The sequence below is a fragment of the Orcinus orca genome, chromosome 1 (genome assembly GCF_937001465.1).
Source record: "Orcinus orca chromosome 1, mOrcOrc1.1, whole genome shotgun sequence".
Classification (NCBI taxonomy): Eukaryota; Metazoa; Chordata; class Mammalia; order Artiodactyla; family Delphinidae; genus Orcinus; species Orcinus orca.
Window position 1 is genome coordinate 186,614,888 of NC_064559.1, and position 12,195 is coordinate 186,627,082.

At 41.6% G+C, this 12,195-nt stretch overlaps 1 protein-coding gene across 1 annotated transcript; it reads left to right on the forward strand.

Annotated features, from left to right (window-relative positions):
• The first annotated feature begins 4,301 nt into the window (after positions 1-4,301).
• On the forward strand, positions 4,302-5,320 carry LOC101279960 (protein FAM136A-like). Its single transcript, XM_033421757.2, has one exon. The coding sequence runs from the start codon at positions 4,302-4,304 to the stop codon at positions 4,770-4,772; it is 471 nt and encodes a 156-aa protein (XP_033277648.1). The 3' UTR covers positions 4,773-5,320.
• The last annotated feature ends 6,875 nt before the right edge of the window (positions 5,321-12,195 follow it).

Below are 12,195 nucleotides of genomic sequence, written 5' to 3' on the forward strand. Positions count from 1 at the left end.
GTGAACAGAGGGAATTGTCTGGAAGATTGCTGTCAAAATCTTAGTGGTGACTACCTTTGTGTAATAGAATTGCACTTGAATTTTACTTTCTCCTTTATACTTCTCTTATGGCTTAAATTTTAAACAATGAACCCATGTCATTGTTATAATGAAAAGAGTAATGCTATTTTCATTTTAGGAAAGGAAGAAATCAGAGGGTCTTCCTTCTCCAAGAGGTAGAGCCCAGTGGTGGGATTGGGTATGACCCTACTAGGAGCACATGCTACTGGGTTGGGACATTAAGGAGAGACAGAACCGTGGCCAGATCTGCTGCCCCATTGTGAAGGTCAAAGGAGGGCCTGCTGGTCTAACACCCTCACTTTGAGGCAGGAGTTGATTGATTAGGTGGTGTTCAGAGAGGGCAAGGGACTTGGCCGAGGTTAGACAGTGAGCCAGTGCTGACTCAGACACCAGAATGCAGGCCTTCAGACTCAAGGCCAGGACTCTTTGCTGGCTGTGCTCACTTCATAAGGCAGATCTGGAGGTCAGAAGTTAGGTCACTTTTTTTCTGGCCACACCACATGGCTTGTGAGATCTTAGTTCCCTGACAAGGGATTGAACCCAGGACACAGCAGTGAAAGCGCTGAGTCCTAACCACTGGACCGCCAGGGAATTCCCAGAAGTTAGGTCACTTTTAAACAGCATGTTTCCACAGATATGGTGCTGCCACTGATTTGCTGGGAGAACAATCCTCTTCAACGTAGTCTCATCTGTGAGCCTGGAAGTCACAGCTCCCTGGAGACATCTTTGTACCGAAAGGCCTGTCACTGATGGTGACCAGGAAGCTGAGTTGTAGGGGAATGAGAAATGACCTCTTCCCTCTGTCCCCATGGTCTCCCCTCAACCGTCCTCACCACCCTCCCTGCCTCCAGTACTGCCGCGATAGTTCATTTTCTATACCGCCCTCAACGGATGCATCAAAAACACCCCTCCAACCAGAGTCACCTCCGATTGGAAAATCTTTCTGTGGTCCCTCACTGCTCTCATTCAAGGCCCTCAGTGAGTGGCCCCAAACCATGTTTGCAGCCTCCTGCCCATCCCCTCCAGCCCTCCCCCGGGGTCACAGCCTATGTGCTGACTCTAGAATTTTTTTTTTTTTTTTAAGTCCCTCTAGCATGTCTTTTTACCTCCCTGTGCATTTGCTATGCAACCCCCTCTATGTATTATAATATTTCTGCTCATTCTTTAAAACACCATCTTAAATAAATGTCCCCTTTTCCAGGAAGCCTTCCTGGACTCCCACAAGAATTTTTAAGGAAGTGCATTAAACTATTCCTACCTCCTTTCCTGTGACTTCAGTCACGTCCTGCTTTTTCTTTACTTCATTTTTCTTACTTCACATCTTCTTTTGAATTGATTTTTCAAAAATCCCCTTTCTTTGTTCTCTCTGCTAGCATGGAAGTGAAGTACACATAATGCACACTTAAAATTGAGAGTTGAGTAAAAATCCCTTGCCTTACTTCTACCAACCAATACAAAATCAGATGTTTTCAATCCATTTTATAATTATTATCATTATTGCTCATTTAGATTCACTAACACGTTTGCCAATTTCTTTGTTCATCATCACCTCTTGCTTCCCACACTTTTCTTCTGGGATTCTTTTTAACAGCTTTATCGAAGTATAAGTGGCATGTAATAAACCGCTCATGTTTAAAGTGAGCAATTGGGGCTTCCTTGGTGATGCAGTGGTTAAGAATCCGCCTGCCAATGCAGGGGACATGGGTTCGAGCCCTGGTCCCGAAGATCCTACGTGCTGCGGAGCAACTAAGCCCATGCGCCACAACTACTGAGCCTGTGCTCTAGATCCCACGTGCCACAGCTACTGAAGTCCGCGCGTCTAGAGCCTGAGCTCCGCAACAAGAGAAGCCACCACAATGAGAAGCCCACGCACCACAACGAAGAGTAGCTCCCACTAGTCGCAACTAGAGAAAGCCCACGCGCAATATTTGGCCCAATACAGCCAAAAATAAATAAATTTATATAAAAAAAATTAAAGTGAGCAACTTTGATAAGTTTTGACATATATACACCTGTGAAATCATCACCACTGTACAGATAATGAACATCACCCCAAAAGTTTCCCTGTGCCTCTTTGTAATTTCTCCCTCCTTCCCTCCACTCCCTGCCCCACCCCATCCTCAGGAAAGCACTGACCTGCTTTCTGTCACTATAGATTAGTTTCATTTTCTAGAATTTTATTTGAGTGGAATCATAACAGTAAGTACTCTTTGTCTATCTTCCTTCACTCAGCATAGTTATTCTGAGATTCAGCTGTGTTGCTGCATATATAAATAGCTTCTTCTTTTTATTGCTGAGTAGTATTCCATTGTAGAGATATACTACATTTTGTTTATCCATTTACCTGTTGATTTGGGACTTTTGAGTTATTTCCAATTTGGGATATTATAAATAAAGCAGCAATGAACATGTGTGTACAAATCCTTATGCAACGATGGTTTTATTTCTCTTAAGTACCTTGGAGTGGAATGGCTGAGTTACGTCGTAGGTGTATGTTTAACTTTTTAAGAAACTGCTAAACTGTTTTCCAAAATAGTTGTACATTTGGCAATTTCCCCAGCAGCATAAGAAAGGTTTACTTGCTCCACATCCTCACCAGCACTCTGAATGGCCTTAGATGTTACAATAGGTGCGCTATAGTATCTTACTGTGGTTTTAATTTGCATTTTAATGACGACTAACGATGTCGAACATCTTTTTACATGCTTGCTGGCCAACCACATGTATTCTTTGGTGAAGTGTCTGTGCAAATCTTTTACCCATTTGGTGGGGAGCTATGGTTTTTTTTTTATTATTATTGAGTTTTCAGAGTTCTTTATATTCTGGATAAAAGTCCTTTATTAGGGGCTTCCCTGGTGGCGCAGTGGTCGAGAGTCCGCCTGCCGATGCAGGGGACACAGGTTCGAGCCCCGGTCTGGGAAAATCCCACATGCCGCAGAGTGGCTGGGCCCATGAGCCATGGCCGCTGAGCCTGCGCGTCCGGAGCCTGTGCTCCGCAATGGGAGAGGCCACAAAGGTGAGAGGCCCGTGTACCGCAAAAAAAAAAAAAGTCCTTTATTAGATATGTGATTTGCAGATACTTTCTCCCAGTCTGTGGCTTGTCTTTTCATTATTGTAACAGTGTATTTCAAAGAACAGATTTTTCTTAATGTTGATGAAATCCAATTTATCAATTTTTTCTTGTGTGTTATATCCAATCTTTAAAAATTTCAGTATTGTATACAGGAAATCATTGCCTAATTCAAGACACACAGAATATTTCTTCTATGTTTTCTTCTAGAAGTTTTATAGTTTTATGTCTTACATGTAAGTCTGTGATTCATTTTGAGCCTTATTTTTGTTCTTGTTTTTTGCCTATAGACATCCAGTTGTTCTAGTATTATTTCTTGAAAAGACAATCCTTTCTCAACTGAATTGCCTTCATATCTTTTCAAAACCCAATTGTCTAAGTGTGGCTCTATTTCTGGAATCTCTATTCTGTCCCACTGATCTATTTGTCTCTCTTGAAACCAATACCACACTGTCTAGTTTACTGTAGCTTTATAGTAAATCCTCCAACATTCCTCTTCTTTTTCAAAGTTGTTTTTGCTAGTTTATGTCCTCTGTATTTTTATATAAACTTCAGAATTAGCTTGTCAATTTCTACACACACACACACACACACACAACCTGCTAGGGTTTTCATTAGGATTGTGTTGAGTCTATAGATGAATTTTGGGTGAATTGACATTTAACAATATTGAGTCCTGTAATCTAAGACCATGACATAACTTCCCATTTATTTAGGTCTTCTTTAATTCCTCTTAGCAATGCATTGCAGCATTCAGTGTATAGGTCTTACGCATCTTTTGTCAGATTCATCTCCAAGTATTTCATATATTTTATTATATTGTAAATAATGTTTTAAGTTTTAATTTCTGATTATTTGTTGCTAATAAACAGAAATAAAATGGATTCTTTCATATTAACCTTGTGTCAAACCTTACTAAACTCAGTTGTTTTTTCCAGTAGCACTGGCAAGAATCTCTAGTATAATGTTCAATAAAAGTGATGCGTGCAAACATCTCTACTTTGATTGTGATCTTAAGGGAAAGCATTCAATCTTTTACCATGAAGTGTGATAGAAATTGTAGGTTTTTCATAAATGCCCTTTATCAAGTTGAGGAACTACTATTTCTAGAGCATTGAGAGTTTTAATCAAGAATGGATGTTGGGGGAAGAGGCGGCGAGGGGGCGGGCTCATGCCCGGGAGTCCATGTGGGCGCCAGCGCGGCACGGAGCAGCGCCGTGTCACCAAGGCGGAGCTGCAGCAGCTCCGGGTGCGGGAGGCGGTGGACTCTATGGTGAAGAGTCTGGAGAGAGAGAATATCCGGAAGATGCAGGGTCTCATGTTCCGGTGCAGCGCCGGCTGTTGTGAGGACAGCCAGGCGTCCATGCAGCAAGTGCACCAGTGCATTGAGCGCTGCCATGCCCCTCTGGCTCAAGCCCAGGCCCTGGTGACCAGCGAGTTGGAGAAGTTCCAGGACCGCCTGGCCCGGTGCACTATGCATTGCAACGACAAAGCCAAAGATTCAATTGATGCGGGGAGTAAAGAGCTTCAGGTGAAGCGGCAGCTGGAGAGTTGCGTGACCACGTGTGTAGATGACCACATGAACCTCATCCCAACCATGACCAAGAAGATGAAGGAGTCTCTTTCATCCATTGGGAAATAGATGTCTGCTATTGGCCATCGGGGCTGAAGGCAGGAGTCTATTTAAAAAGAGAAATGGGGATTTGGGTTTTCTAAGGAAAGTTTATGAATGAGGAAATTAAGGATGGCAGCAAGTTTAAGCCCTATATCACTTGCCTCTGGACACTGGTTCCTTTGTGTTTGAATCCTAGAAAGTGAAAAAAACTGGTGCTAAACTTTGGGTCAGAGATAGCACAGGAGAGTTTTTATGAGCCTGAATTTCACGTGGCAAGAGCTTCTCCTGGCAACAGGGAGCCTCCCTTGTACCAAACCAGAGCCCTCCAAGGTACCAGATTCTCTTAGTACACAGATACCAACAGGCTGGCAGGTTCATCTGACCTGCTTATGAGCTGGTGGAGTGTGAGGAGAGGTGTTTCTGTTTGTTGCCAACCTCCTGTTTACCAGAGGGATCACTACCATGTTTCCCACAAACTGGAAATAAAACAAAATCCATGAGGTCACTAATTTAGAAGGGGAAAGGGGGCCTCTGGGGATTTGTTTTGCGTGGTTCTGTTTTACATACAAGGACATGAAGTTACTTTTAAGATGTAGAGTTGGGAGAGGTAGTTTGGATAAAAACTTTGAAAGGGTCCTTGCAGATATTCATTTCTGGCCGTCAGGATGTGGAGGTGCATTTCTTAAAATTCTCACACATGACACCTTTCAGCCTGGAGACCCTGCAAAAATATAAGAAGCGCTATCACACTGGCAGGGGAAGCAAACCTTCCCTCTGACTGGCAGCCATGATGAGCCCTGAGGCTGTCGGCAGCACAGTCAGCGAGTGACAAGACAATCTTGCAGTGACACTCACCCTTGAAGGGAAAGGGCATTTTGATTGTGCTATATGCCAGTATTCAAGAATGAACAGTGAAAGAGGAATTGTTAGCTGCTTAATTAAGAGACTTATGAAGTACTGGCTTTGGAAAAATCTGGTTTTCATAAAACAAAATAGAATGAAAGCCTAAACCCAGTATTGCTTACTTTGCCCCCTGTGATAACAGAGCTCTGTTGAAACAATCCCTTGGCAACACGAAGGTCAAAGGAGAAAAAGTAAGCAACTCAGGGGCAAGCTGTGACTCCTTTAGAGCAAAAAACAGGACAGCCCTCCGTTACCAAATACTACTTTTGCGACATGCATTGTTCTGCCCCAGTTCTGGCACCTTATCATTTTATTAAAAACCTTGTGTTTTTACCAACTTATTACTTGAAATGATAATATAGCCTGTCTGTTTGCTGTTTCAAGACTGTGATATATTTTCCTAGTGGTTTGGTTTTAAAAATACATAAGACTTAATTTTTCTTCAAAAAAAAAAAGAATGGATGTTGGCTTTTGTAAAATGTTTTTTTTTCTGCATATTAAGATGATCACACGGCTTTTCTTTCTCAGTCTGTTAATATGATGAATTATGTTGATTACACTGCTGGGATGTATTATTCTTTTGACCATCATGTAGTATCCTGTTTATATATTGTTGAATTCAATTTGCTGGCCTCATAAAATGAATCGGGAAGTAGTCCCTCCTCTTCAGTATTATGGAAGATTTTGTGTAGAATCTGTATTATTTCTTCTTTATATGTTTGGAAGAATCCCTCAATGAAGCCATTTGGATCTGGAGTTTTCTTTGTGGAAAGGTTTTTAACTACAAATTCCATTTATTTAAAACTTGTAGAGTTGTTCAGATTATCTATTACTTCTTGAATGGACTTTGGTAGTTTATATCTTTCAAAGAATTTGTCCATTTTATCTAAGATATCAAACTTAGATTGGCAGAGTTTTCTTTCAGTACCTTACATGTCTTTGAAGATCCGTTGCCTTTTAGCTTGCATTGTTTCCAAATACAAAACTGGCTGTCATTATTCTTCTTCCTCTGCATGCAGTGTGTCTTCTTACTCTGGCGGCTATTAAGATTTTCTCTTTATCGCTTGTCTTAAGCAGTTTGATATGATGTGTCTTGGTGTATTTTTCTTTACGGTTCTTATGTTTGTGTTTTATTGAGTTTCTTGGATCTGTGAGTTTATAGTTTTCATCAGATTTGGAAACTTTTCAGACATTTCTTCAAATTGTTTTCTGTCCCTCCTCCTCTCTTTTCCCTCCTAATGTACATATCTTAGGCTGCTTTAAAGTTATCCCACAGCTTATTTACGCTCATTTCATTTGTTACAGTCCTTTTTTTTTCTTTCTATGTTTTATTTTGGTTAGTTTCTATAGCTATGTCTTTAAGTTCACAAATCTTTCCTTCTGCAACATCAAAACTGTCATTAATCCCATTCAGTGTATTTTTCAACCCAAACTTCGTAATTTTCATCTCTAGAAACGTTTTTTTCTTCCAGTTTTATCGAGATATAATTGACATATAGTACTCACTCTTGAAATTCGATTTGGGTCTTTTTTATAACTTCCATGACTCTACTTAACATGCTTAATCTTTCTCCTAGCTTCTTGAACATAGGGGATTCAGTTATAGTAGGTGTTTTAATGTCTTTGTCTCTTATTTCTTTCATGTGTCGTTTCTGGGTGGTTTTGTTTTTGTTTTTTTTGGCCTCACCGCATGGCTTGTGGGATCTTAGCTCCCCAACCAGAGATCAAACCTGCAACCCCTGCACTGAAAGTGTGGAGTCGTAACCACTGGGCCACCAGGGAAGTCCTTCTGGGTGGTTTTGGTTGATTTTTCTCTTCCTTATAAGTAGTATTTCCCTGTTTATTTACACGCCTGGTACTTTATTATTGGATGTCAGACACTGTGAATTTTACCTTGTTGGATGCTGAATAATTTTTGTATTCCTATAAATATTCTTTAGCTTTGCTCTGGATAAGTTACTTGGGACTAATTTGACTCTTTCAAAAGTCTTGCTTTTAAACTTGTTTGACAGGACGAGAGTAGCATTTAGTCTAGAGATAATTTTCCCCACTACTGAGGCAAAACCCTTTTGACTACTCTACTCAGTGATATTTTCCACTCTAGCTGGTGGGAATGGCACAATTCCTGGCTATATGTGAACTCTGAGAATTTTTTCCTCTAATCCTTCTGGGAGGTTCTTTCCCCAGCCTTGGGTCATTTCCTCATATGCAGTACTGTGCATCTCTTCCCCACCTGGTAATTTGTCCTGCGAACTCTAACTTCTTTGGCCTCCTTGGACTCCCAGCTCTGTCTCCTTATCTCAGGAAGACCTCCAGGGTCTGTCTGAGTTCCCTCTCCCTGCACTGTGACCTGGAAACTTTCTCTAGGCAGTAAGCTAGAGCAATTGTAGGGCTCACTTTGTTTGTTTCCCATCTCTCAGAGATCACTGCCCTTTGTTGTCTGATGTCCAATGCCTTGAGGACCACTGTTTCGTATATTTTGTCCTTTTTCTTTTCTTTTCTTTTCAAGTTGTTCCAGGTAGGAACGTAAGTCTGGTTCTTGTTATTCCACCTTAACTGGTAGAGGAGTCTTTTCCTCTGAGTTTAATTTTCTTCTTGCTGAAGTTCATCCTTCATACATTTTTGGAGCAAAAGTCTGAGATAAGATATCCCTTATCTCTCAGTCTGTGTGTATCTGAATATTTCTTTATTTTACACCCATGCCTACATGCTGGTTAGCTGGATGTAGGATTGTTTTTCTGATCACTCTGAGGCTATTATTCCATTGGCATCTATTGTTGCTGATGAGAAATTGGCTTCAGGCAAATGTCATTCATTTGTGGATAATCTGTCTCCCCTAGAGCAGCTTTTCAGATTTATTTCTTTATCTTTATGATTTTTTAATTTCCCTACAACATCTCTAGGGATGACATTTTAAAAACCTGCTCAGAACTTAGTGTTTTTCATTTTAGGGGCTCATTTTTCTTCATATATAGAAAATTCTCCACCATCATTTGTTCAAATGCTGCTTCTTCCTTACTGTCTCCTTCTGGGACTGATTAGATAAGTGTTGGAACTTCTCGTTTTCTCCACCATGACTTTTAATTTATCTTTCATATTTTCCATTCCTCTATAATATTTGATAATGTTTACTGAGTACTTACTATGTGCTATAAGAACTATAACTTGTCGATAGGAACTATAAACTCATTTAATCCTAATGGCAATACCATGAGGTAGGTACTAGTATATCTTCATTTTACCTTTGGAAAAACTGAGACCCAAAGAGGTTTAAAAACACACCTAACGGGCTTCCCTGGTGGTGCAGAGGTTGAGAGTCCGCCTGCTGATGCAGGGGACACGGGTTCGTGCCCCGGTCCGGGAAGATCCCACATGCCGCGGAGCGGCTGGGCCCGTGAGCCATGGCCGCTGAGCCTGCGCGTCCGGAGCCTGTGCTCCGCAATGGGAGAGGCCACAACAGCGAGAGGCCCGTGTACCGCAAAAAAAAAACCCACAAAAAACAAAAAACAACACACACACACCTAAGGCCTTATAACTAGTAAGTAATAGAGTTGAAATTTAATCCTGGGTGTGGCTTCAGAGCCCATGCACTCCGCTAATATTCTATACTAGCTGTCATAATTTCATCTTTTTGTGTTGCTCTATGTGCTGCAATCTGGGTGATGTCTTCAGACCAATTTGAGTTTATTAATTCTCACTCCAGCCTATGTCTAGTCTACTTTTCAAAACATCAAATGAGATTTTGATAGTTTATTTCTACTATCTAGTCTACTTCTCAAAACATCAAATGAGTTTCTGATAGTTTATTTCTACTATGTCTATTTGGTTCTTTTTTTCATAAGCCATATGCCTTCTATTCCTAATTCTATCTCTTTAAACATACTTCTATTAAAGTCTTTAAGATTATTCTGTTACCCTAATTTTTGGCTTGTGCACCATTCAGATCTCCCTTCATTAAAAAACTTGCCATCCAGCCACGAGGGGTGCAGTTAGCTGACAACCTAGGGATGTTAGTACCTTCAGGATCTGCCTTGGCTTTTGAGTTGAGGCCATGCTCTTCCTTGACAGTCTGCAAGCAATGACTGGTTACGAACGGGGTACTAGAGTCTCGCCATTTTTGCCCAACATGGGACTTCTCTAATGGGCAGTATTTGCTCTGTAATTCCCCTTCGGGTTAGCTAAGACTTGGTCAGATCTGCATCACGTCCAAGGCTCTCACTGCCCAATCTTGCTTCCTCCTGTCTTATCCTTCACAAGCATTACCCCTCAATAAACCCCTTGCACTCCTAACTCCATCCCTGCATTTATTTTCTGGAGGACCCAGCTAACACAACATGTGAATTATCCAAGTTGTTTCATCTTCTGACTTTATCTCCTAGAAGTCTTTCTCTTCTCATTCTTTGTACTATTTTACTAGTGAGAGTTGATTCTAGAGAAGCCCCGTGGGCCCTGAATTGCAGAGGAGTGCCATGGGTAGTTTCACAAGAAGCTCCATTCGCTTAACCTGTTCCATGACAAATTTTCTTTCAATTTCTTGGCTAAGGTTTCCCCCAAACACCACCACCACCACCACTGCATTTTTATTACAAACTTAACCCTCATACCCACATTATTACAAACTGTGATTACAATTATGCTCAGGTGACTCTTTTCTACCTATAGCTTTTGATCTCAGCTATATATTTAAAAAGACATTTGTTATATTTTATCCACCATATCTATTTATTTACAGTGGGATACGAAAGGGGCTTCTTCTTCACCATAGTATCCCATACTTACCGAAAGGAAACCCCAAAACACACATTAAGTATATGATGTAGTCTGTTAATTGAATATAACTGGTTTTCCATATAACTGGTTTCTCTGGTCATCCTATCTATCTTTTTAACTTTTAATTTTGAAATAATTATAGATTCTCAGGAAGTTGCAGAGAAGTCACATATGCTCTTCATAGTTTCCCCCAATCAGGAATCTGCATTTTAAACAAGTAATCAGATGGCTCAGATGTAGATGCTGTCAGTTCCACACCTAACCAATGATGCTCAGAGTTGGTATATAAACACCCCAGCTCCCTCACCTCTCACATGGGTTATTTCTGAAGCATGTGTTTGGTACCATTTCCTAGAGATTCCCTGATGGATGAAGCTTTGATAACCAACTGTGGTAGCTGGGGTTTTTTTGTTTTCTGTTTTTGTTTTTGTTTGTTTTTTGGCTGCATTGGGTCTTTGTTGCTGCGCGTGGACTTTCTCTAGTTGCGGCTAGCAGGGGCTACTCTTCGTTGCAGCGGGCGGGCTTCTCATTGCAGTCGCTTCTCTTCTTGCGGAACACAGGCTCTAGGTGTGTGAGCTTCAGTAGTTGCAGCGCGTGGGCTCAGTAGTTGTGGCGCACGGGCTTAGTTGCTCTGTGGCATGTGGATCTTCCCGGACCAGGGCTCGAACACATGTCCCCTGCATTGGCAGGCTGATTCTTAACCACTGCGCCACCAGGGAAGTCCTGGTAGCTGGCTTAATATTACACGCTCCCTGGTTGTCTTCCTTTCCTTCATCACCTCCCACTTCTCTCCCAAAGTAACTGACACTTCTCAAATAAACGAAGTGAATTCAAATCCTTGTCAAATCTGGACAGGTTGTACCAGAAGTGGTGTTAGGAAGCAGGTCCTTACGATGGAATTCTAGAGTGGGGTCACTTGCCAGTCAATGACAGAAAGACCCCATTGTTGACAGTCCTTGACGTGTCGTAGAAGCTCTGTTATAAGGACACTTGTGGTGAATGGGGGTTAGGATACAAGTGTAAGGGGATGTGATGGTTTATATAGCCTCTCTAACATCTGAGAGATACGGAGGCAATGGTACTTAAAAGACCTTGTGGTGTTTATTTGTTGTTGTTAAGTACCATTAATGTGGTGAATGAAGAAAATGATACACTGTAACTAACTAGCCAACTACCAATCTAGGTCATGGCATGAAAAGCAAACTTCTATGACAGCATTTAAAAATCTCCTAATCTTCTGCAGCTGGAGGGAAGAAAGGGCTGACAACCAGGTCCAGGACCCAACGATTAGAGTGGCAGAAGTGTCCCACTCACCTTTGTTGGAGGGTAAGAGACTCCCCCTCCTTGCCTGGAGAACAGGCAGAGGCCTCACCTAAGGCAGATACCTTGTGAGAGGACACTTGCTCTCTTCAAGGCCTGCTACTACGTTCTCTTGTGACTTCTAGACTAATCCCTAAGGTCAAGTCCCAGCATGGCACCCCTGAGGAGGTACTATCTCTGCTTAGAGAAATTGGATTTTTACAAAAGGAACCGCAGGATCTGACTAATAAGTAGCAAGAGAAATCTAGAGAACATACCTGGGAATGGATATTGAGGGTGTTGAGTGAGGAGAGGAATGGAACATGGGGCTGGATTAGAGAAGTTTGTTGAGATGGAGGTACTTTCCTGGGTCTCTCGATTTATCATCCCGGCAAGGGCACCTGGAGCTGGGATGACTCCTTGAAACTTGGAGGAAAAAAAGCAAGATCAGGGTTCAGTCAGGAGACAGAATCCACAA

Excerpts from the sequence above, each read along its gene's own strand:
- LOC101279960 (XM_033421757.2), top strand. The coding sequence starts at position 4,302 with ATGCCCGGGAGTCCATGTGGGCGCCAGCGCGGCACGGAGCAGCGCCGT.